The 27,589-nt window shown below is 33.5% G+C and overlaps 1 protein-coding gene across 1 annotated transcript; it reads left to right on the forward strand.

Annotated features, from left to right (window-relative positions):
• Window positions 1–27,493, forward strand: LOC105344734 (low-density lipoprotein receptor-related protein 4). Its single transcript, XM_034481163.2, has 29 exons — window positions 1–238; window positions 892–968; window positions 1,401–1,542; window positions 7,609–7,777; window positions 8,057–8,194; window positions 8,380–8,663; window positions 9,249–9,380; window positions 9,485–9,621; window positions 9,719–9,827; window positions 9,950–10,130; window positions 10,422–10,644; window positions 10,799–10,961; window positions 11,110–11,241; window positions 12,653–12,827; window positions 13,653–13,889; window positions 14,089–14,288; window positions 15,376–15,603; window positions 21,303–21,466; window positions 21,747–21,900; window positions 22,013–22,036; window positions 22,207–22,452; window positions 22,708–22,956; window positions 23,254–23,445; window positions 23,703–23,913; window positions 24,596–24,795; window positions 24,884–25,030; window positions 25,279–25,529; window positions 25,755–25,946; window positions 27,173–27,493. The coding sequence occupies exons 1-29, from the start codon at window positions 184–186 to the stop codon at window positions 27,230–27,232; spliced, it is 4,872 nt and encodes a 1,623-aa protein (XP_034337054.2). The 5' UTR covers window positions 1–183; the 3' UTR covers window positions 27,233–27,493.
• The last annotated feature ends 96 nt before the right edge of the window (window positions 27,494–27,589 follow it).

Consider the following 27,589-nt stretch of genomic DNA (forward strand, 5'->3'; position numbering starts at 1 on the left):
GTAGCGCGCGGATCACGACCATTGACTAACTGTGTCCATCAGATGTTTAGAGGCTGCGGTTGTTGAGAGTTATAATAACAATAGCTTCGGGAAACAGTGTCCGAGTTTCTGTGACAGTGGCTGAAGTGATTATACACAAAGGGTGGCAGAGACGGGAAAGGAAATAATTCAACGGGGGCCAAGATGGAACTGGTGTTTCTTGTGTTTGGTGCTCTGTGGTACAAAGTGCTTTGTGAAGGTTGGTACCTGTAGTTTTCTGACGAGTTTAGTTTTGATCCAGGCCAAGGCCTGGTCAGGTTCCCGAGACCCCTCTGTTTTTATTAATAATAACCTGACTAGCCAAGGCCCAGATATGTATCTAGCAAACAGTACTCGGGAATTAAAAAACAAATACTCAAGTAATGTTTACAGAAATTGTACCTTTTATCAAGAGATGACAGTGGGCATTTTGTAAAATGTTTTGCAAACGTGAAATTGGTGTCAATGTTTATTCCTTCGTGCACAATTTGAGGAATATACACTAAAAAGTGATTCAGTTATTGTATAAATGTAAATGAATTGGATGTGTCGGTAGACTGTCCAAGAACGACGGTTAAACTGTCTTCTCTTTTAAAAGATAGAAGTTTTGATAGCTTAAATGGTTGGCGGATGTTTGGAAAATTAAGTTAAATTGTGAAACTATATGCATGAACTCTTTTTTTTAAAATAAGTATGTTTTTTAACAAACATATAGATTCCTTAGCATATATAGTCGTTTTTTGGGTACTTATGTACTTTATCTACAATGATTTGCATGAATGTAAAAATATAATTGTCAGTTTTGATCGAAATTATATTATCATTCGAGCTCTAAATGTCATGTCAACCCTGTTTTTTTTCTTTAAATTATAGAGTTGTATGTAACCACTCCAACGTCTGTCTTGCACATTGATACATCAACTTCACAAACATCAACTATTGTTACCAAGGTAACGTATTACAGTGACAATTTATTTTGAGTAAAATCGGTACAAATACCAAAAATTGAATGAATTTTCATTTCATATACATTTGTGTTAGTTACCTGTTGTTCTGGCTCTAACTGATAAGTCGATTGCCTGAAATATTGAAATATGTAGTTTCTGCAATATTAAATAATGAATAAATCGTTATTGATAATAGTAATCTGATTTTTTTTTCTGTAGTTTTTATATATAAATATTGTAAGGCACAGCTCGACACTATTAAATGAGAAGTGAAAGCATGTTGACATCGGTCTGACATTCTTTTATTGACGATGTATGACTTGTAATTTTTGTATATAGTATACATTTGAAATAAATTCTTTATCTCATTATAAAAGTTGATTTTTTTGTAAGCGATATTTTAGTTTGATATTAATAAATTTTCTGTTGTTGAAGGAGAATGGGCGTCTGCTAGGTTTGGCTGCAGACTGGCGTGGGGAGAGACTGTATTACACGGACGTGTCACCTACAGGGGGCGGTATCTACACCGCCAACCTACAGGGAGGGGACGTCAGAAAACTACCAATACAATACCCTGGTAAGTTCTGATGCCATACCAAGAACCTTTTTCTCAACAATGCATTCATATACACATTTAATATCCAAGTCCCTACTCAATTCATATCAAACTATTCGTACGTACGTGCCGATTCAAAATTCCAGTACACAAATGAACCAAATCATTGTCTATTAAACACTAATTCAATACCAAAATGCTAGTGCATACCCATTCGAAACTAAAGTACACACATGTAGCGCAGTTTCGAACAAGTTTAGTGTCTAGATAACAATTTGTGGAGTCTTTACCAATTATTAGTACAATGTAAATAATAGATAATTTCTAATTATACAATACAATACCAAGAAATATTTGTTTGTGTTCATTATCCAAAGTTAACAGTATGTCATTAAGTAAAAAAAATTTATCAATTTATTCTTTTCCTATTTTGATTGACGCATTGATTCAGTACAAAAATATAACAATTAAAAGTGAAGAAGTGTTATAATGGTGTTGCAACTATTTTGGCTTTATCTGTGTTTTGAACATAAAACAATATCGTAATCCGAGAGAGAATATAGGATAAATATATAATGATTTTCAAAAAGTTTACTCCAATTGTTCTACAAATGTTTTTAGATTCTGCTCACATATGAAGTTTTCTCTCAAAAATGTCCCAAAATGATTGTCACAAACAATTGTTTCGTAATTTTATACTTTTGTTCCTTCTAGTTTTAGAGCTAGTAATGTTGGTTTTACCATCAAAAATAGACCCACACTTTTCTATCATGGCAGATCCGTTAGCCTTGTGTTATGAATTGTCTCCTTTCATTCTTAAGAGGGACACACTCTAAGGTATGCCTGCTGTTAAGTAATGGGGCCATTAAAAATGATGACACTCTTAAAGACAACACTTCAAAGCTCAAGACGTTGCAAGACCACTTGAGGTCGTGAAAGCGTTGATCTTTTAAAGTAGATCACAACTCATGTCTTAATATTAACGTGACCCCGTCTATTAGTTTACCGTCAGCCGAAGTCTCAAACCGGAAGGCACGCGTAGAATACATGAATTGAGTCTACGCGTAAGAAAATAATGCTGAAACTTTTCATGCATTTCAGAAAATATATGTAATAAAAATAAGCATTAAATCGTTTTAAGTACTCTATGTAAAAACCAAATTCTATAAAGAAAATAAACAAATAGCTTTATTGATCAAAATATTCTTGCTCGGGTTCAATAGTTGTAGTGATTTGCGGAATGATTTACGTAACTGAATGCACAACGCCGTCGACAATTCAGTTGGTGGACAAGCTCATTAATCAATTATTAATGAGCTAAATAAAAAGTTCCCAAACGCAATGTGCCATTTTTGAAAAGTTGTGAAATTTATTTTAACAATCTATCACCTGAAAAATACCAAACTTCATGCGAGAGCCGAGATCAAAATCTGGATGGGTTATACGAACATAGATGTCTAACATATTTTAAAAATAGGTGTTTCATTGGCTTCCAGTCTACTTGCGGGATGACTGCTGTTCAACTTTAAAGGAATTTTGTATATAGAAAATAAAAACAAGTCTGAATTTGCCTTCTCGGTCAATGACTCTTTAATTGATTAAATGAATTTTGAACAATGCATTGTAAGCAAAATCTATATATATTATACATTTTCGGTGACCAATAGGTCAAATAATATATACGATCCTATCGATTGAAGAACCAAGTTAAATGTTAAGGTAGTCCATCCATAACTATCATATTTCATAAATTGCATGTTTGATCATTAAAATCTTAGTGTGATTATTAAATAATAAAGATTCACCTTTGAAATTTAAAAAGTAATGGAATATTGACAAATTTACGATATGTTGAAGACAACATTGAAGTCAATGGGAAAAAAATGCATTTTTAATTATATTGGTTAAGTACAAGTATTTTTCTCACATTTCTCTTGGTTAAAAGTTGCAGAAGCTTTCTCTTTCTTCGAATATGCTAAACAAAATATTATTTTCAAAAATTTTCATAAAGGGCGGACAACTCTATAAAATAGTTTTAAGTGCAAAAAGTGCATTTAATTGACCACATACATACTCCTGAGTCTAGTTTGTGTCAGCCTCATGATAACTTTAAAATACATATTTGATGTTGTATACATCCATCAAAATTGTTAAATTTGCCTTAGTTATGGATGGACTAGCTTATTGTTCATGTTGTCCGGCTTAGTTGGAATACCGGCATATAATCATGTAATATTTTTTAATGTTATGAGACATAAGTTTACACTTTTTTATACTTTATAACGGACAAAACCAGTCATATTCATTATATAAAAGAATTCTTCATCAATATCTTAATGTCTATCATCAGAAACTCAGCTGATCTGTCTCCCATCGGTAAATATCTTGTACCAATATTAGACCTATGAATTCAGAGATAATGCATGGTTGTTATGTTTTATTACTAAAATTGTTATTTAATAGTACAGTCATGTAAATAAATACCAGTAGTACTTATCTCAATTTTAAGACGATAAAACTACAAGTTTTTATCGCAGTTTTAAAATTTGATTTACAAATCCTTTATTGTAGCTCTTCGGAAAAATTGAAATTAAATCGCTTTCGAAATTAAGTTCATTTTTTCCAAGAGACGCATAAAAATGTGCGCTTAATAGACGCGGGTGAATTGAAAGGACACAGATCCCTGAAATGACAATGTCCTACAACATTTGTTAATTTTGCTGTTGAAAGCGTTAACTTTGCATATATTAGAAATTTCAAAATCAAATAATTCTGAATATATAGCTAAAACTAACAATTTACAATAATCATACAATAATTATTGCTTTATCGATTGTCAGTAAAACATATTACCGCCATGTGAATATTTTTTCCTAGACATGAAACCAACTCTCCTTCATTAGCACTAAGTAACTGATCTGGACAGTTTCCTTATTTTTTTCTTACCAGTCCTTTAACTGACTTATCACTGTACATTTATCAGTTAATGTCTTTATCATTCTGTTGCTTTATTTTTAACGACATATACAACAGCCAATCAGGAAAGGTCTACCCCAAAATTTGATGTGATTCATTCATTTTTGGTCTCCATTTTCTAGTTTTATTGGCTGGAAAAGCAGTTGACTGTGTTCAGAGTAAGATTTTTAATGAAAGGAACGGTTGTATATCGTAATTCGTGTAGATGATGCACGAGTTTACACAAAAAAGTAGTAGTTGGCGAACGAATTTATTTTTACCTATTTATTTTATATGAATCGGTGCAAGAAAATCGTGACAGATAAGTCGCTCTTAAAAATCAAAATGGCTTCCGTGACGAACCTTTTTATTGTTATAGTACTTGGAATAATCTTCATGTAAAAAGAAATATTTCTAATTATAACGTCAGGTGCCTGTGTTTGTTATCGGTATACAAATGTTAACTTTGTTTGGTATTTCAGCAGTTTGGGAGTTTTCGAAGTTTTCATAAACCTTGTATAACAGATACCGTCCAATTTGTGGATTTTCCCTTGGATCACAAAATTAAATAAATCTAATGATTTAAATTATTTACCTAAGTATAGTTGTTTTATTTTCCCGGTTTGTTGTAGTTTTTAAAAATTTTCCTTAGGGTCTTATTTTACATAAAATATCGTTGTGTCAATTTTTTACAAGTATGAAGAACAGTCCCGGTGGGAATTTAGTAAAATTTAGACAAAGTATCATGCAATTGCAAAAAGCCGAATCTTAACATACTAGATTGAAACAACTAATTCAAACTCATAATTTTTGGAACATATTCGAGGAAAACGTGGACAATTACAAATTCAAATTTTCAAGACCCCGTCATTCAGTACTCTCAGTACTGTTTTACTGCGCAAAATATATATGCCGGGCTCTGCTGAAAGCAGAGTCCTGGCTGTAGGCAGGCAAATCGCCAATGTTACTATAAATAGCACAAAGTGTTGGCATTTTGTTTCTTTTTTTTAATTTCGAGAGAATTGTTAATCTTTTTTAGTTTTCTTATTAATAACGTGTTTTAAAAACAAGACTATGCATTTGGACACATACAATGCGCATGAATTTCCATGAACTTCTTTGCTGCGCGTTGAAGAAATGGAGATTGAATATACATGTATTACGCTTGTTGCAAAATTCAAGACAGCAACTGTTGAACTTTCTTCTACTAGACAGACATATTTTTGTTTATAGCCGCTTAAAAAAATTGGTCGCTCTCTGACGCTTTGCCAACATTAAAAGCATTAAATTTTGACCCGTGCGTGCACGGGTTGACATTGTATATGATATCGGACATTTACAAAATAGTTACATCGATGCACCGTATTGTTGTTATATACATAACCAAGTTTTAAGCCTACAATAAAGCTATTAATTTCACTACACTCTGCTTAGTTAAAGGGACGTGGCCTCGATTTTGGTCAAAAATTATTTTTTCGATTTTAATGTTTACATTGCTTCAGTAAGGCATTTTTATTAGGCAACCAAAATTTGTGTGTCATTTGATGAGTTATAAACGAGTTACAGAGCTTGCAATTATTCGCTATGTAAACAAAGCGTTTGTTTACATTTTGAATGTTGAATTGAAAATTCAAGTTTTAGACCAAAAATGAATGTATTAATCGTTAGGAACTGTTTATTCATGCTTAAAATGAATAATAAGATAAGACAAACCAGCTTGAAAAAGATTTTTTTCCGGTATTTTTTACCTATGTAAACAAAAACAGGGCACCAACCTTGTTTACATGACGAAGATTTGTGAGCCCTGTATCTTGCTTAAAACTCAACGACTGGCACCAAAACTTCATTTGATCATTAGAAATGCATTCCTAAAGCATTGCAAATAATAAAAACAGAAAAATAAAATTTGACCAAAATCGTAACCATGCCCCTTTAAAATAATCAAACTGTTTCTCGGGACAGGCCTTCACCACAGTTATTCCCATATACCCGTAATGTAGCAAAAAATTGCAGAATTGCTCCGATACGAATATGGAGAAAATTAATGAAGCTGCATTTACATTCTTAACCTCAAATGTACAAGATGGCCGCACATTCCCCTTAAAATATCAAAAGGTCTGCGGTTTATATAGGGGTTGTAAGGATAGCGGTGAAAAAGAGATATATAGCGGACAGTGCCTATTTACGAGCGGTGTTCAACTTCGATTTATCGTCAAACATGAATTTATGCACTACTCATCTGTGAAAACCATCAAACTTACAGATAACTTATTCAAACTATACGCTGTCTTGCAATAAAAAATCTTATTCATGCACAAGAGATTGCAAAACTTCAGCATGCTCGAAGCAGGTTGAAAATTGTTTTAACCATTTAAACGTTCGCCAGCCTGTTTTGTTTCTTCTATTCATTTAGTTTGGCAAAGTTAGTACTATGCGTGCGTTTTTCAACGTTTTGTTCGCTAGTACTTACAGTCGAGTTAATGTATAAATGTCTTTTTGATACAGATACAATTTTGATAAATACATTCGTATATGACTTTTGCTCAGGAAAAAATTATCTTGAATATGAAATGCGTGACGTGTCATACTTTTAAAAACATCTCACCCATTGACATTTTTACTCTCTCTCTGGCAGCACTGTAAAATGTAGGCAGAATTAATTCTGTGAGTAGTTGCTGTTGAGGGATGGGGGAGAAAACACTTGTGTCTATCGACTTTTGAAGTGTTCATCATCAGAAAACGGAACAGGGTTTATATCAGAAGAAAGTCGAAATACCAGACCCTTGTCACAAATACTTGAAATAGATATTCTCTAAGTTATGACAGGATGACAGAGTGATTTGTCTTTTGTAACAACTTGTACTTTGCACTTAGTTCTACGGTCAAGTGGTTACATATGTTATTAAAGCATACAGTATCTACCTATTGTAAACTAATACATAATATGGGAAATCATTCCAAATCCGACGCATGCATGTATCGTTTAATCCATCTTCAGATTGTTTATTCTATAATTTAAACGCTTAAGAAATTTTAATTTGATGCATAGTTTGATGTATATATATAAATATATATGTACTTAGTATATGAGGCCAAATTCCCATAGCAATTTGACATCTGATTTGTTTATAGGCATGGAACCCGTGGGGCTGGCGGTAGACTGGGTGTACGGACACCTGTACTGGACAGATACCGTCTACAGGGCCGTTATGATGTCAAACCTTGACGGCACGGGACGCGTAACAATAGTGACAGAAAAGTTGATCACCCCCCGTGGTATTGCTGTCGACCCGAAAAGAAGGTTTGTTTCGGTTTTTTTAGCGGTGAAACCTCGTCTATTGTGTTTCAACTCAACCAACATTTCTTGACATTGAAAGCTATCCCGCAGCATCAGTGAAAATTCTTTTACTTAAAAACTGTATTCATGTTTCATTATATGCAAACATCTTTCATTAAAAAGACAATTGAAAAAAAAAGTTACATGTAATTAGGCTTCCCTTCAGAGGTTTATGCGCTTGAAAATACAAGAAAAAAAATGACACTATATCCTGTCAAATGCATTATTACGTTAATTAAATAGAGAACTATACGTTGGCGACCAAGGCAAACATGCTGTACAGCTTTGTGGGTTAGATGGAAGGAACTGCCGGGAACTCAACGTCACTGACGACAGCGCCACCTTCTGGCCAAATCAGATCATAATTGACTACGCCTCTAAGTAAGTCTTAGTATGAGGTGTGCATTCATCTCTATCAAAATCTTTAGTATAGAAACTGAGCTTAGTGTACCAAAGGTTTTTTCATTTTATGTACTAGTTATTGTTATTATAAAATCAATTCTATATCAGATTAAAATTTGTATACACTGAGTCCTGATATTTTTTTGTTTTGTGAATCACATTAGAAAAGTACATTGGATAGACGGTTGGGTACCAGCCTTGTATTCTTGCTCTGTTGGGGGCACTGACTGCCAAAGGAAGACTGGGAACCTCTCCACAGAACTTGGTTCTAACCCAGCGTTTGGTCTTGCTGTTGGTCAGAGTGGCCAGTTGTATTTGTCCACACTTCACAACCAATCGTTATATAGGTCCAGTCTTGATCTTGAGCTGACTAGCGTACAGATAGCATCTTCAGACACCAAGATGTTCTTCTTGCTCCGAAAAGAACCTGCTTCTAACCAACCAACAGGTACGGTGTAATATCACGTCATATATAACGTCATTTCTGAAACATTTAGCACTCTGTTGAATTTTTTATAACCTAATATGTAAGATATTATTTCGTGTCAATGTGTAAATAAAGATTCTTCGATGAAAATAAAATCATATATTTAGATTTGCAAATATGTTTCCTTATATGAACCAATACAATATCGAAAACTTTTATTTTCATGACGTCACTATGATCATAGCACGCGCTTATCGCTTGTCGCTTGGATTATTGTAAACATAAAATATCGGTAATTTTAACAGTTCTAAACGTTTTGTCTGTTTCGAACGTAAATATAAGCAATAAACAGCAATGTTAAAAAATTCACCGGGGTATGAAGTTGGTTCGTCTGTGATCAAATCTACTGAGAAGCCCCTTGGCTTCACAGAATTTGATCACGTGACCAACCAACTTCATATCCCGGTGAACTTTTAAACATTGCTGTTTTTTTCTTAAATGTTCTCCTTTTACGTCTTTTTTAAAATTCAAAATGAACTCTTATAGTATTTAGGCTTATAATTGCACATTTTTTAGAATCTGACTATTTACATATAATTTATTCAGTGGTCACTTCGCACCCTTGTGCCACCAATAAAGGGGGCTGCTCAGACATCTGTGTTCCCCATTCGGGGGACAGCTTCACCTGCATGTGTCCTGATGCATCGGGGAAACTACCGGTCAACAAAATATGTCAACGTAAGCATTGCATCTAACTTTTAATTGTATCTTTAATAATGTATTATATTCCTACAAATACAGATACGTAACTTGCAATTTTTGAAGAAAAAAAATCTTTTCAGCCCCAAACCAGTTTCTTCTCTTTACGGATATATCAAAGGGCATTGTGGGATTGGCTAATGTTGATGATTCTGAAATTCAAACGACAATAATGCGAGCGGTTAAACCGTTGGCAGTGACTTACCACCAAAATGAAAAGGTATATGCACGTTGTTGTTGATCGTTCTAAACATTTATACTACATGTACAAACGATTTTGAAGCCCAATTTTCAATGATAAATCACTTTTTCGACAGAAAGTTTACTTTGCCGATGCTCGTCTTCGAACCATCTACAAATGCAACCTAGACGGAAGTGACGTAGAGACAGTACTAAACAGTTCTCATGGAATAGGCCAAGTGGAAGGTAAAAATTGGGTACAAGGTACCTGAGAAGATCACATTGTAAAACACCAAGACAAAATGAGATTTTAAAAAAAACTATGTACCAATATCTGCATCTGATAAATGTATATCTTTATAAATCAGGTCTGTCCATCGATTATCGTCAAAACCGACTCTACTTTTCTAACATGGGTTTTGAGGAGTATGATGGGGTGCTGAGATCATGGCATACTATTGAGATGGTGGACTTGGATACTAAAAAAAGACGGACCATCGTTACATCATTAGAGAAACCCAGGGCTGTAGTGGTGGATTCAGACCGCCGGTAAACATAAATAATTACATGTATATTATTTTCTATACCTCTTTCTATGTGAACATCATACTTGATCACAAGACATGTAGACTTATTCTTCGTCAAAAATATTTACTAACTTGCTCAATACATGTATACACATATCGTTATATTTGATTCAAAAATATGATGGATAATGAATCCAACAAAATACGACGTGCGAATCATGTTTTGTATTTGTATAAGACAAGAATGTGTACTACTTTATATTTCATCGATACTGTTTTGTTAACCGCTGGATTTGATATTTATTTATTTAAGAGTTCTGTACTACACGGACTGGGGAAGTGCAGGTCACGTGGGTAAGGTGGCGTTGGATGGTTCCAATAGGGTGGTGCTAACTACAGCGGAGAACCCTAATGACCTGATCATCTCTGACAATAAGTTGTTGATCATCAACAACAAGCAGCCGACAGCAGAAATCATAGAAATAGACCTGGCCAACTCTAATAGTGCAATTAGCAGACGTCAACTTTCTTCTGTGGTAAGTTGGTTAGGTCCTTAAATAGAAAGCAATAATCATGTGCTATTCTAGGGTTTCAAAGTAGAGGAATTGTTTCTCCTTTCGATAACTGCATTATTCAGCAAATTTAGAACAAGAATGTGGAAGATGGAATAGTGATAATTTTGTTTAACAGGAACCCCTGTCTCTTGCTGTTTCTGGGGATAACCTTCTAGTCAGCTCTTTTACCGGAGGTCTCAATATCTACAGCAAGCCCAGTCTCGGTCAGACCTACAGCTCATCCTTCGGACACTTTACACGAATGATCGTGGTGGACACAACGGACACGATGAAGCGAGGTATTACCAGAGATGTGAGAGAAAATGTTACACCAGTCTTCACAATCAACTTCATTGAGATAACAGTTATTTTACTACAAACTGCATACGCTTGTCATTACTGTAGTTAGCAATTGCTGAGAAGGAATATCATTATTCAATTCTTCAGATGAAGGAGTGTGTTCGGCTTCTGGATCCTGTTCCGACATTTGTGTGACGTCAACACAATCAGATTTTTTCACCTGCTTATGCCCAACCAATACATTCAACGAACTAACAATTGACCGTTTGTCCTGTCAAGGTATGTTATTAATACATGAACTTCATAGATATTTCGATTAGAAACTCTTACTTGTACATGTACATTATATGTAAAAATATTATCTCCTACATTCGGTCGATCGTTTTTTAAAAAAATGATTCATGAAAACAACAAAGTTTATTACAGGATTGCTTTTAATTTTTGTCCAGATTATCCCATATAACCTGGTTTGAGACAGTGCACGCTTTTTAATAAAAAAGCGTGCACTTTATCCGATATAACCAGGTTTGAGACAGTGCAGGCTATATAATACACGAAGCGGATTTAAAAAAGCGTGCACTGCCTCAAACCAGGTTATATCGGATAATCTGACAAAACATTTCTTATATTTCATCAAAAGATGAAATAAATCAATTATCAAAGATAGAAATTATTTATTTTTGCATAAAATTTGAATTTGCATGAAAACTGTTACACGCGCATGTAAATGGGGTTGTCAAGGGGGCGTGGCTACAAAGCTAACCAGGTTATACAAAATAAATTAATTTTTTCTGTGTGTTAAGCCAATCTAAATGTTTGTTACATATATAATTAAAGCTATACACGCTATAATTTGCGTCAATTTTGAATAAAGGGGAAACTGTATGTGTTTGATTACTAATAAAAGTTACCTTTATTCTGTTAATTATAATGCTCAATTCGATCACGTAACAAATATATCAAATATTAAACAATAAAAAATATTTATTTTCCTGCCAGGAAAGTAATGCCTCCTCGTGAATATCAATCTATCACGTGATATCGACAGCTAAATTTAGCCTATCATACCAAAACTGGTGAACGGTCAACATCTTCATAATTGTGATAGTTTAACAAAGGAAAGGATATTTTCAGTAAAGCATAAATTTGTCAGATATACGAGTACAAACAAAAGAAAAAAAATACAAACCTGTGAGTAGATATGAATACTTCCTTTAAAAAAATGACGTAGACCTGTGTTTTTCCCCTATGTGCTATTTATAGAGCCTATAAGTGTTAATGCAGAAGTAAGGGTATCGTAAATGGCAAGCGTATTTTACTCATTATACATGTATGTATTTCAAATTAACAACTGTTAAGCATATTAAAAATCAAGTTGGATATTTAATTAGGCAAACAATAACGACCACCTAGTTCTCCGCGGACATGCGCAATGAGGTCGGTTTGCTCTTCCTTCATCAATATTCATAAAAAGGTATATTTTCCTGGCAGGAAAATAAACAATTAAAAATCTATATCTTTGTAACGAGATGGAATTCACCCTTGTAATTTACAGATTAAGGATAACTTTTATAAGTAGACAAACACATGCGTTTTCACTGTCATTCAAAATTGACGCAAATTATAGCGTGTATAGCTTTAAATTATAATATGATAATTTTATTTTATTTTGTCTCAAAATTTTACGCAGAACCGAACTCCTACTTATTATTTGCCGACATTGACGGGATCAAAATGGTCCCACAAGGCAGTACGGGCGACAACCAAGTCTATACCATTGTGTATCCTAGCGCCGACTGCAGCCATTTCTATGGTCTTGTAGTGGATGATAATCAACAGTATATCTACTTCAGTGCTCTACAGGGGTAAAATACAATTATATTGTTTTCGTATCATTTACAAATATTTTTTTCTTTTTCGTTGTAGAACTGCAAGGAATACGTCAACTACAATAGAACATTTAAGAGGGCGATTTTAATTTTCCTTGCGCATATTTTTGCACATTTTAGTAAAATACAATGTTATTATACCTTCTAGGAAATTGTTTCGATACCATTTATTTTATTTTGTTGCTCGATAGGTAAGCGTTGCCATTGTGCTTTCATAACGTAATGATAAAATGAAGCTTTGTAGGAGCACGTTATAGGAAATGATATAAAAGAAAGAGTAAAAGGTGTACGCCTTTAAAATTTTACATACACAATAATGCTATTCTTAGAGTTATTTTTCTTATTGTTTTTAATGTAATATTCCAACTATATAAAAAAAAATTGGTTCATTTTGATATTTTGAGATGATACCAACTGATTAAAAGCCAGACGATAGAATTGAGTATTTTTACATATGGGGTTAGATATGATATTACTAATTGCATATTAGAATTTGAAGAAAATCGATATTGTAGAATTTTTTTATCTGCTTCGAAGTACGAAAAATAACAATTTATTCCTTTAGTAAATGTACCTGTATTTTGAGATGGCCCCTAAAAAGAACCAGATGATAAATTTTCTTGAAACATCGCAAATATACTAGAGTTTGTGTAAATTACATATGGTTTAAAAAAAGTTTTGCTTTTAAATTAGTAGTTTTTACGCAAAAAAACCTAAAATCGGCCTCCTTAAAATAGTTTGAACTGCTTAAGTGTTTGAAAGCATAAGACATACAATAAAAAAGTATGTATTTCTTACCAGAAATTCAATTTTCCGCGCTAATGTAGATGGTTCGGATGTGCAGAAATTTGTGACCGATGCAAATGGCAAAATAACAAGTCTAGCTTTGTCTAGAGGCGACCTCTTCTGGACAACTACAAACACAAACGATAACTCCACCGGTGCTATTGTTCACTGTAACACAGAGGATACCAGCAGAACTGTCACTGTACTGTACAATACCACAGCGGAACCTCTAGATATCGCAGCTGATGAAAGGTATAACATATAGTTCCTTCCAGTAGTGTCTTTGAAATTTTATATTTTATATGTAGCTTCTGTCACACGCTGGAATTCATCCGTACAGTATTATGACACTGTTCATAAAAATCACACTATTCAATGCGATTTCAAATGAAGTTATTTAAAAAGACATAAAAATTTTAGGCGTTTATATATTAATGATTGATCTTGACAGTAACATTTACTGGACAGAAAGAGGTCGCTCTGGGGTAGAGCGATTCGACAGACGTGAATTCACGGCACGCTCCTCGGTAGATGACGAGGTCCAGACTTCTGCCATTGCCCTCACTGTTCCCTCCAGACATCTCCTGTACGCCACGGACTCTACAGTGATAATTCGGCGGTTCCCGACCACCACTGGCACCACCAGTTTTAGTAATAAAATATTTACAGTATAGAGTATTGGTCAGGATTTTTTTTCTTGTCATGTGTTTTGGCATCCTCACCCTTGGCTGGCGAAGATGTTGTTTTGGCTGTTTGATTGTATGAAGTTTTGAAGCACCATTAAGGAAGGAGTCTTTTCTGGTTTTCGACTTGTCAAACGTAAATTTGATTAATTGTTCATTAAATCAAGATGAAAGGAAATTAAAATAGTATATTTTTCTTTCTTTTTTACTATCATACAACTTGGCATAGAAAAATGTAATCAATGTTTAGAATGGAACAAGGACTATATTTTTGGCGTAACATTGGCGTAGGAAAATATCACATGTTGCGCAATTCAGAATTGCTGCAGATTATATATATATAATGAGTCTGTTTTAGCATTTTAAAAACAATAACAATAATGTTGGATTTTTTTTTACTAATGTGAATTAATAATATGATATTTGGGTTTCAGAATATGTTTTTAAAATATGATTTGCCTATCAAATAACATTTTTATAAGCTTTTCAAAGCGCCCATTCTATACATTGATTTTTGTGAAAAAATCACTAAAATCAGTTTTTCTCTCTTATGAAATGGTCAATATATTAGCTTTTCTGTCAATTTATATCTTTATATAAAGTCTTCATAATACATAAAAATTAGACATATTTTATTATTGGAAGCATAAAAAAAATAATCAAAATTTCTTCAAAATTTAAGAAAATTAGAGGAAATGCGGGCTAAGCAATATCAATTTTAGTATAAATATTTATTCCAATTTAGTAGTATAAGCTGATAGACACTCTCATGGTCTATGATTTCATTGAAGATTTGAATCTTCAAATCTTAAACAAATGTTTACAGAACTATAAAGAGCTACACTTATTTTTATCATTCTTTACGTTGAGGAAAAAGGTAGTGACCTTGACCTGACCTTTATCCGAAAACAAAAAGGTCAAATTTAATTAAACTGATAGAATCATTAAGTAATATGATCCGTTTGACTGTGTCAAAATTTCATGCATTTCTTATTATAAGAAGTATGTTTGATAATGAAAAGACTCCTTCCTTAACTCGTATTTTTTTTATTTAGCCTCATCCCTGACGGACACTATAGCAGAGTCAGGGGCGAGAACTCTGATGGCCACGAGACAATTCCTGTATCTGTCTCGATGGTGGGGGAACAGCACGGGGTCGGTAAGACGACATGACCTCACCAGCATGAGAAGTTATGACGTCACGAGAGCTGCTGTCCGGCCTGGACAGATGGTTTATATATCAAACCAGACACCAAATGTGCAAGGTGGAATCTTATATACTAGTGAGTATAATGTCTACTTTAAAACGTTTATCTTTTCTGACATGATAAACGTTAATTCGATACATTGTAAATGAAAATTATGTAAAAGATTCAATTTTTATATCAATATAAACTGTTAATAAGGGCTCGAAATGACAAATGAGTAAAATTCCTGTGAAAGTTTATGCTCAAGGAGTACAATGTAACTGTCACAAAAGAATTTTTTTTCCGCATCAACACTAAATAATTGTAAATTTCTTAAAATTATTCACGCTTGACCAAATACTAGTAGTGTTAAGAAAGACCCTTTATTTAAGAAACGTAATTGCAAAAACCATAAGAGAAAGATGCATCCATATATTTTTGTATCATGTGTTACAAATGTTATTGAAATTAATGTATTTCGTTTAGTACGTTTATCTTTTGATTCTATTTTATTTCTTTTATATTATATGCAGTAGCTTTTAGGTCTTTTTTGATATTTTCTTTTTGTATTACCAAAAATCAATGAAAAAATTAATGTAATTAACAAAAACTTATATGCATGTTAACTGTTTCTTATCCTCATTTACATTAATGTTATTATAAATTAAAACACAGAATAATCTTGCTTAATCCACATATATGTAGGTTTTCTTTTATTTCGTTTTGAAAAGCATCAACGTTTTGAAATGAGGTCAAGACCATAATTAAGGTCTTCCGTTTCCAACGGAAGACCTTATAGTGATTGTAATGTTTCTTTTTATTAAGGTCTTCCGTTTCCAACGGAAGACCTTATAGTGATTGTAATGTTTCTTTTTATTATTATTATTCTTATTTTTTTCCCCGATTTTCTCAAAGATGACTGGATATATTTCCTTGAAATTTTCAGGAATAATAGGAAATGATAAACGCTAGGGACGATTTTTTCATTTTTTTAAAATTTATTTCCGGTCGTCCGTTTCCTGTCCCGCAACAAAAAAGCTTGTCACCTCAAGATCTCAAAAACGGTAAAGACTTGAACAACCAAACTTTGTACGATGATAGACCAGTGTATGTAGATGTGTTTAAAAAACTATTTTGTTTTCTTCGTCGTGACTTCCGGTCGTCACCGGAAGCACTTCAAAAATAGTTGTTTTACGCATTAAATTCATTTTCCATAAATTAAATTTATAAGTATAACTCTATACATAAGTTATCTATGCAATGTTGAATAAAGAAAATAATTCTACTTCCGGTGAGTTATCTCAATTATCTCAGGTAGCTTTTTTAAAACGCATTTTGTACCCGCAAGATCTCAGAAACTATAAGTGATCAAGACACGAAACTTTCATGGATGATAGACATTTGATTGAAGATGTGTTTAACCTGTTTCATTTTGTCGGCCGTCACTTCCGGTCCACACCGGAAGAGTTAAAAAAAATCGAGCTATTTATCAGTTTAACTGTTTTCCATTGATATTTTTAGTTAGATAAATGAAAAATAATGAACAAAAGGCAAGTATACAAGAAATATGGAATACAATTTACATTGAACACTTCCGTTTGCACGTTTCCTGTCCAGAGACCAAAAAAGTTATTTCGACGAGATTTAAAAAACGGAAACAACTTGAACAACCAAACTTTGTGGGATGATAGACCTATGTATGTACAAGTGTTAACACTATTTTGTTTTATCCGGCGTAACTTCCGGTCGTCACAGGAAGTACAGCGAATTTTGATTTTTTTAAAAATGTTTTGGTTATTCAGCATTGAAGTAACATTTTAGCTATTGAAATACAAAAGGTCATCTACACAGGGTAAAAAAAATCTACTTACGGTGAGACATCTCAAATATCTTAAGTAGCCTTCTTTTTTAAAAACAAAGTACCCAAAAGATCTCAGAAACTGTGAGAGATCAAGACAGAAAACTTATATAGATAATGGACATTGATTGAACATGTGTTTAACGGGTTTCATTTGGTCCTACGTCACTTCCGGTTATTACTCGAAGCGTTCAAGCAACATAACTTTTTTTTAAACTTTTAATTTTTTTAAAACATTTTACTCAATGCGATGAACAGTAACGTACTGTATGTAAATGTACTAAAATATCTACTCTCCATTTCTTAAATAACATGTTTGTTCGTTTCCGGTCCCGAGACAAAGACCTTTTTTTCAACGAGATATTATACCTAACAAAAACTTGAACATCCAAACTTTGAGAAAAGGCAAAATGTATATATTATATCCATATTCTGTTTACAAGATAACTGGATTTTTTGTGCAGATTAATACATGAGGAACGGAAGACCTTGTTGTTGCTATAGCAACAAGAGTCTAGTTATTAAGGTCTTCCGTTTCCAACGGAAGACCTTATAGAGATTGTAATGTTTTTTATTATTATTTTTTTCCCATTTTTTGTCCACAAGATTTCTCAGAGATGACTGGATAGATTTACTTCAAATTTTCAGGAGTGATAGAGAATGATCGTATCTCGAGGCGTTTTTTTCATTTTTTCAAAATCGACTTCCTGTCGTCCGTTTCCTGTCCCGCGACAAAAAACCTTGTCACATCGAGATCTCAGAAACGATAAAGATTTGAACATCCAAAATTTGAGGGATGATAGACCTATAGTTGTAAATGTGTTTAAACATTTTTGTTTTGTTCGGCGTAACTTCCGGTCGTCACCGGAAGCTCTTCAAATTTTTTTGTTTTTACGTATTTAATTTATTTTCCATAGAATAAAGATATGAGTATAGATCCTTACATATACAATGTTAAATAAACAAAAAAAATCTACTTCCGGTGAGATATCTCGATTATCTCAGGAAGCTTTTTTAAAACATATTTTGTACCCGCAAGTTCTCAGGTACTGTACGTGATCAAGACACGAAACTTTCACGAATCATAGACATTTGATTGAAGATGTGTTTAAACAGTTTCATTTTGTCTTCCGTCACTTCCGGTCCACAGCGGAAGAGTTCAAACAAATCAAACTCTTTATGCGTTAAACTGTTTTTTTTTTATAGTTTTAGCTACTTCGATGAATAATAATGTAAAATAGGAAAGTAACAAGATATAAAAAATTTAAATTTCATTTAGCACTTCCGTTTGTCCGTTTCCTGCTTCGAGACAAAAAACCTTATATCGACGAGATCTCAAAAACGGTAACGACTTCAACAACCAAACTTTGTAGGATTATAGACCTGTGTATGGACACGTGTTAACACTATTTTGTTTAATCCGGCGTAACTTCTAGTAGTCACAGGAAAAAGACTCAATTTTGATATTTTTAAAAATATTTTGGTTATTTAGCATTGAAGTAACATTTTAGCTATAGAAATACAAAAAGTCATCTACACCTGGTAAAAAAAAGTTCTACTTCCGGTGAGACATCTCATATATCTCAGATAGCCTTCTTTTTTAAAAACAAAGTATAAATAAGATCTCAGAAACTGTGATAGATCAAGACACAAAACTTATATATATTATTTGATAGAAGATGTGTTTAACCGTTTTTATTTTGTCGACCGTCACTTCCGGTCTACACAGGAAGAGTTCAAACAAATCAAGTTTTTTAAAAGTTTAACTAGATTTCTCAGATTTTTGTCACTGTAAGCTAATTAGACACGAAACTTTCATGATTGATAGAAATTTGATTGGGGATGTGTTTAACGGGTTTAATTTTGTCAAATGTCACTTCCGGTTCTTACCGGAAGGCTTCAAACAAATCATGTTTTTAACAAGTTTAACTAACTTTCTTGGGTGTTTCATCTAGCCTGACAAACAGTGATGTATGAGCAAATGTATGACAAATACCAGCTTTTGTTTTTATTACCACTTCCGTTTGTCCGTTTCCGGTTCCGAGACAAAAATAATTGTTCCAAAGAGATCTTAGATTTGGCAGAGATGTGAACAACCAAACTTTGAGGAAAGATTAACTTATGATTGTACATATGGTTAACATTTTTGTTTAGTTCGGCGTTACTTCCGGTCGTCACAGAAAGTACTTCAGAAATTGATTTCTTTTTCATTCTCGTTGTTTTACATGTTAGTAACGTCCGTATATATCATTCACAATAATTATCATATCCACTTTTTTCTCTGTGTAAGAGAAGCAATGTCTTACAGATAAATTGATACATGTATATCAAAACGGAAGACCTTTTTGTTGCTTTTGCAACAAGAGTCTAGTTATTATTATTATTATTTTTTTTTTCCCCGATTTTCTCAGAGATGACTGGATAGATTTTCTTGAAATTTTCAGGAATAATAGAGAATGATAAAGTGTAGGAATGATTTTTTCATTTTTTAAAAATTCATTTCCGGTCGTCCGTTTCCTGTCCCGCAATGAAAAAGCTTGTCACCTCGAGACCTCAAAGATGGTAAAGACTTGATCAACCAATTTTTGTAGGATGATAGACCTGTGTATGTAGATGTGTTTAAACACTTTTGTTTTGTTCGTCGTAACTTCCGGTCGTCACCGGAAGCACTTTAAAAATAGTTATTTTACGCATTAAATTCATTTTCCGTAAATTAAATAAATAAGTATAATTCTATGCATAACTTATCTATGCAATGTTAAATCAACAAAAAAATTCTACTTCCGGTGAGATATCTCAATCATCTCAGGAAGCCTTTTTAAAACACATTTTGTACCCGCGAGATCTCAGAAACTATAAGTGATCAAGACACGGAACTTTCGTGGATGAAAGACATTTGATTGAAGATGTGTTTAACCGGTTTCATTTTGTCTTCCGTCACTTCCGGTACACACCGGAAGAGTTCAAACAAATCGAGCTGTTTATCAGTTTAACTGTTTTTCTTTGACATTTTTAGCTAGATAAATGAAATATAACGTACAAAAGGCAAGTATACAAGACATGTTTAATACAATTTACATTGAGCACTTCCGCATGTCCGTTTCCTGTCCCGAGACAAAAAACCTTATTTCGACGAGATCTCAAAAACGGTGACGACTTGAACAACCAAACTTTGTGGGATGATAGACCTATGTACGAACATGTGTTAACACTGTTTTGTTTTGTTCGGCGTAACTTCCGGTCGTCACCGGAAGCACTTCAAAAATTTTGTTTTCTTCATATTTTATTCATTTTACATAAAATGAAAATATCAGTATATAATCTTACATATGTCATCTATATAATGTTAAATTAGCAAATAAATTTTACTTCCGGTGAGATATCTCAAATTTCTCTGTGTAGCTTTCCATTTTACAAATTTGATGTCCGTGAGATTTTTGTCACTGTAAGTGATTGAGATTATTCACAATATTTATCATATCCACTTTTTTTTCTATGTGAGATAAGCAATGTCTTACAGTTAAATTGATACATGTATATCAAAACGGAAGACCTTTTTGTTGCTTTTGCAACAAGTGTCTAGTTAATGAATATTTCTGGTCAACAAATTCTTTTTACAATTAAAACAGGACACCCTGTATAGTTACAAAAACGTTTTCCATTAATAGTTGAATATCAACTACACGTCATAACAAACTTTAGACACTAGTATCTTATTTTGAACCACACATGACTATATTCACAAATGAGAGCCAGTCCATTCATTCATTATATTTCTTTTGGTTTCCTTTTTTCAAAAAAGGTCTTTGGCATATGGATAAAAACAGTCATATCCTTAATAAGACACATAGTTCTTTGCAGAAACAGTTATATCAAAATATTTCATTATTACATAGTCTTAGCTGTATAGATGTCTCTGTCTTTGTTTGGTTGTTAGATAAGGTGGGTAGCTGTCCCTCCATTGGATCCTGTTCAGGCACGGCCTGTTTCCTGGACGTGGACTGTTACGGTAGCTCTAAATGCTGTGGTACAAGTCAATGTACCAGGTGTTCAGTTCCAGAGCAAGGGTCAAATTGTGTCAAGGATGGAGTCTTAATCGAGGTTAGTGTCCCATTTTTGTGGAGTTTTTTATCGAATCATTGTATAAATAATACCATAAGCACATAAAAGTTATGGCTTAATTCGTATATAAAAAAAGTCATAATTTTTGTAAAATTGTTTGCTGATGAAAACTATAACTGAATCTTTTTAATATTCTATGATCGATTAAATACCTTGTAATTAAAATGCATACACTGATAGTTATACTGTTAAATTTGGGGAATGGGGGTTGTTACAGCAAATGTTATATCTAAGCGTATATCTGATTGATAATTTCAAGAATTCTGGAGGTGCTGTGGATTTTGGCTGTGAGAAATGTTCCTGTTTGAATGGTAATCTTACCTGTGACCGACTTGCCTGTCCGGACCTTGGTTCATGTCCAACAGAGAACAAAATACAACCACCATCTGGGTCATGTTGCCCTCTGTGTTCTGGTAAGTGCATGTTTCTTACACTAAAAAAACGGTTACCATAGTGTTACAAAAAATGTAGAAGAAATATTGAGTATTCTAGGAATTTATATTTATTGACTTTTTACTCCAACAGCAATAACAGTTTGTTCCAGTCCCCGTGAGTGTTGTCCTGTTTATTACTTCTAAAAATGTTTTTTAATGTTGTTTTCAAATTTAGATAAATTTAAAGTGAAAAGTAATTCAAAAAACTTAAAACGAATTAAATTTTTGATTTTGAAACCAGGTGCCCTTCTATAGAGTTACGAGCAGTTCTTTTTGTTGTTTTAGCTACAATAGAAAACTGCCCCGCCTCTGAAAAATCTCTTCGCCTACCCAGCAACAGTGATAGGGTCAATGTAACTTTAGATGACATCATCTTTGCAACAACCTACGGAAAAAGCTGTTCTGGACAGAAATTGAAGTTAGATTTCACTGATACTTCGATAAAATATCGGCCGTACCTTCAGATGGTCACTGTATCTGCCTCAGATAAACACGGCACTGCGACATGTAAAATTTCCGTGAATGTCATTGGTAAGATGACTATGGTTATATATTAAGTATAATTATTTATGTCCGCATGGTCGAGATATTTTATTAGCATGACTCTTCACAACTTTAAGTGTCTTTAGAGTGTAAATTCAGAAATTTTGAAAAAGCACGCCAAACAATGTTAATGAAAACACAGTTCTCTTTTCATAAGAAAATATTTTTTAGCAGCTTGCAGATGTTTCAAGTGATATTCTTGTAAAGATTTGTCCCATCAATGGAAACAACTTTTTTTTTCAGATAATACAAAACCAGCTTTTGATTCCTGTCCGAGTGGAGTTTTACAGATGTATGTAACGAAGAGCAATAGGGTTGTCACGTGGTCCCCGATTACTGCCAGAGATAATTCGGGTGATGTAAAAGTTACTGCAGATACACAAAATGGCATAGAGCTATCGCCTGGTTTATATGATATTCATTACGAAGCTGTAGATGGTTCAGGCAATAGCGAGGCTTGTTCATTCTCGATTAACGTCACCATGCTTCAAGGTTTGTAAAAAAAATATCGCATTTTTGTATATTATAAATTAAATAACCACGCAACCTAAAAGCACTGCTATTGAAAAGAATTCTTGCTAGTAACTACCGTGGGCCATACCTGTTTTTTATAATTTTTAGAAAGTACCTATAGACTATTCTCAATATATTCAGATTTGTGGTTTATTTAAAATAGACGTTTAAAGAAAAATCTGGCCTGGTATTTTTTCTTTCTTCGAAAAATTGTGCCTTCTTTAAAGAAAAAAAATATTTCACTGATAAACAAAGGAAATAATTATTTTCTTATAGCTTGCAAGAGCCCACCAATCCCATTCAACGGTCTTCTGAGTTGTAAAGACGCCACTGAGCTGACATGTCAGTTGGAGAACTGTAATGCTGGCTATTTGAACACTTTGTCCGTTACAACAACCCACACCTGTGATCAGACTAGTGGACAGTGGGTCCCTCCGTTTCCTTCCAATTTTACCAACGTCTGCGTCAGTAAGTCTACATTGTTAAGAAAGTATTGCTCCAACTTACTTAATTACTAGTAAACTAATTCTGTATAAGACGGTTTTGGACTTTGAATATAAAAGGATTCTGATCATCCAATTAGTTATTGCTTGTAAGATATTTTTCTTGAAACTACTATTTTGTACATTGAGTTGCAGGTTGCTTTGGAGAAAGTTCAGGGTTTTATCTATCATCGGACAACATTTTGTATCATTAAAAATAAATATGTTTTCTTTCACTTTCAGAACCCGCACCGTTAATCATTCAGCGGGAATACATTTTCGAATTCAGTTGTCCAGATTTCAAATTTGATGGGTTAGATCTACAGCAGTGTATTTCCAATGCTCGCCTTTGTCCAAGAGATGACATTAAACTTTGTGATAGGCCATTCAAACAAATCGGGAGCTCAGTTGTCTCAAATAGTCGTATAGTGATGTGGATGGAAGGAGTTCTACCGTACGATATGTTTTACAGTACACACAGTGTAACCTTAAATTTCTAAAACTACGTAATTACTTAAATTACAAAAAAAATGCTGTTCATGTAGAGGTTGATAGGTTACTAGTCTGTTACAGTCTTTAAGAAAAATTTCGATGTTCATGGCCATATTTAGACTGTAATAATCTCTTTACGAAGAAGAACAGAACTCTATAACAGGATATAGGACACATTCAAATTTTAAAGGGACTTGGACACGATTGGAGATCAAAATTTTTATTTTTATTTTTTATGTAAATATTTTAAATGATTGACCAAAATATTAAATGTTAAAGTCAAGTTACAAACGAGATACAGAGGTAAGAATTGATAATTATGTAAACAAAGCTCGAGTCTTATAGTTGTTTACAAAAGATGTAATGTAGAAAATTACCATTTCTTAGACAACATGACAAGTAAAAAATAATTTAAACTAATTCACTAACTAATTCAATTGAATGATTGAATGATGTATTGAATTTTTATTTATTTGAGCAATTACTTTTCAATGATTCAATGATTCTTTTGATTTTTTCCGATTTCTTTAACAAAATAAGTTATATCGGACCATAAGTTTGCCTTTGGGCCTCAAAACCCTTTAATATATTTAATGATATAAGCTGGATGAGCTTGTCGTAAGATAGAGATACAAATGTTTCAGGTATGGGGGTGACATGGTGGGTCTAACTACCAGGATGAACAATACTGGAAACATGATCAAAGAATTCTTTCAAACTGGCGATTTCGAAACGAAATGTCCGAGAATTTCATGTGCTTTCTCGAGAGCAACGTCTGAACCAGATACTAGAAAATGTGAGGTTGGCTCCAAGACCTTTCTTGTTTCGGGAAAAGAGATTTGTGGTAAGTCGGATAACTAGTAACTCAGTATTTGTGAGTTGCCCTTTAGAATAATATGGATTGCGAGCTGATTTGATATTTTATTACACAGCCCCGTGCCCTGCTGGATGGTATTTTGCAAATGGCGACTGTTCAGAGTGCCCTGCCAACACGTACCAGGAACGCTCCGGACAGACCATGTGTATGCCATGTCCAGAGAGAGGTTTCTCCGCGATCGGTTCTTTCCTCCAATCACATTGTACGTTACAAATGCCATTTTACATTGCTGAATATATGAACATATCCGGAATTTATTGCTAGCGCCCCAATAATCTACTGCTTACAAAAACAATGAATCATTTAAAATGTTTAATGCAATGTATTACTGCTACCGCACAAAACAGACTTTTTCATTCAAGTTGCCAAATGTTTTAAAAATGTGTGTAGACGAATATTTTGCTGCATTTTCGATCACGTAAGCTCTTGCCGTTGTTTAATTATCAACAGGTAATATCAATGACCCACTTGTTACCTCAGAACAAACAGATACGTTTGTGATCAAAATCGTAGCAGTTGCCGTGGGAATATTAATAGTCATTCTAGCTGCCGTGTCCATTGTGTGCTTCGTTAGGAGAAAGAGAGTATCTCAAAAATATCCCAGCGGAGGAAATTTTGAAAACCCAGTTTTCATGGGCCATGGGAATGAGGCATTTGCAGGTCCTAGTGTTGACGAATATGATCATATTACGGCGTATAAGGTGGGCATTGATGTTCTAACGTGATCGACAGATACAATGATTAAATATTAAAACAACTTCGATCGGACAGTGATTGTATTGATATTGTCTATTTATGAGTCAATTCAATGTGAATTGGAATTAAATTGAAAAAACGTTTAAATAGTACCTTATATTTTATGTTCGTCTTTATTAATGATAAATTGTACCTGTAAATGATTTTGGTTTTGTCGGTTCGTTTAACAGCTGCAACCCGTAACTCAGACTCAAAACCTTAAAACTAAAGAAGGAGATGGGTACTACGAAGAGGGAGCAACTCTGCCCAATGAAGATCACGCTTGCCAAAGTTCAGAAGCTGCTTCGAACAGGGATTTAAACAAGGCGATCCAAGAGGCCGACTACAGCCACTTTGATGACTTCGACAGTCCAAATGAACGAGTTAGCCATTACTATTTGACCCTTATAGGCTGACATTATAATCTGCTTTGTATTAAATCATATATATAAATATTTGTCTTATATATCCTAATGTGGTGTATTATATAAACCAAGTTCTTTGCATCTAATTTTTGTATGAAGGAAACCAAATTGGCACATTAGATTTATGTTCTCTGTATGAAAATTGTATACAAGTGATGATAATGTCAGAAAAATTATATCAGAATCCAATTCCTGAGTGGAATGCTGCATGGTTTATTAGGGGGGAAAATCCTATGTACACTCATGTCAAAAAGTCATCTGAATTATCATTTTCCCCAGTGTATAATGAAACCACAGTCACGAATGGTTTTATGGACCGTACATATATTGAAAAAAATTTCTTGATAGATTTACTTTCTCTGAATTCTGCAAGCACAGAACAAGTATATATATTTTCAGGATTTTTACAAAGTGAGCTTCTCAGATTACTTCGTGTTCCATGCCCCCCCCCCCCCTTTATTCTGTAATCCAGTGACTGTATATAGAAGCTCTTTGAACAGTGAAACACTAGTGTTTGAAAGTGACCAAAATCTGGTTCCAATGTTTACTTGGAAACAAGTGAAGAAATGTTCTTAGTATTGTGACGATAGCGATTTGAGAAATTGATTAGCGTGCAATCTAACGTGTGTCCCATTGAATATTAAAAATTGGCCACTATGTAGCAGTGCAGCCACATACGTGACCAATAGCGGTTAGAAAAATAAGACACTTTAGGGTTCAAAATAAATTTATGCATGAATATGACAGATCTTTTTTTTTAATTGCATGACCAGCATGATGTTATTGTAGATAAATATCAACTGATATATAATGAGGTTACTATGCACTGCATTTTTGTATTTTATACGTATTTGGTATGGTAAACAAGTAAGCCTATTGTTCCTAGTTTAACATACATATAGAAATGGTGGTGTAATCCAAGGATCTCTTGCTTTAAATGTATATTATTTGCATCAGAGAGCATGGTACCTAAATCATTCAACTTAATAAACAGCCTTGGAACTATTTTTATAAAAGATAGCAAGGTGAGGAGTAACCTCTTTCATTTTTTAACATAAAGTTGAAATCCATTAGATAAAATACTCCATTTACTTGCAGTGTAAATGCATTGAATCTATACGATCAGGTCATTTTTAGTGTTATTGTTTCTAAACATACTATCTTGCTTTTCTTTTTTCAAACAGCTGTTGGCTGACAGTGACGTGAAGAAGAACAATGTGTACAGCATTGTACAGCGGTCCTAACCCTCTCCTGATTTTTCTGGAATATTTTTCCTCTTTGGAATAAATCACGAAAAACGCTTTGAAGAATCGCCATCTAGAACTTACATGTGTCTTGCTTTGATTTCCTGTAATACTGTTGTCGTGAGAACTCTATCTTGGATATTGATACCTGTGCTCTGACATTATCTAATTTAATAGTCCCACATGTATTATATACTCTGCCTATTGAAATCTCTTGTATCCTTCTGCATTACATTTAATGTAATAAATTTTGAAAACATACACGATTTAATTATTTATGAATAAAAAAAAGTCCCCTAATTTGCAGAAATGGGTAAAAAGATTCATCTAAAATTGATTATAATTTACAGATAAAAG

This window comes from Magallana gigas, chromosome 3 (genome assembly GCF_963853765.1).
Source record: "Magallana gigas chromosome 3, xbMagGiga1.1, whole genome shotgun sequence".
Classification (NCBI taxonomy): Eukaryota; Metazoa; Mollusca; class Bivalvia; order Ostreida; family Ostreidae; genus Magallana; species Magallana gigas.

Excerpts from the sequence above, each read along its gene's own strand:
- LOC105344734 (XM_034481163.2), top strand. The coding sequence starts at position 184 with ATGGAACTGGTGTTTCTTGTGTTTGGTGCTCTGTGGTACAAAGTGCTT. Across the intron at positions 9,622-9,718 it reads CTTACCACCAAAATGAAAAG|AAAGTTTACTTTGCCGATGC; the intron begins GTATATGCACGT and ends CTTTTTCGACAG. Across the intron at positions 12,828-13,652 it reads TACTTCAGTGCTCTACAGGG|AAATTCAATTTTCCGCGCTA; the intron begins GTAAAATACAAT and ends ATTTCTTACCAG.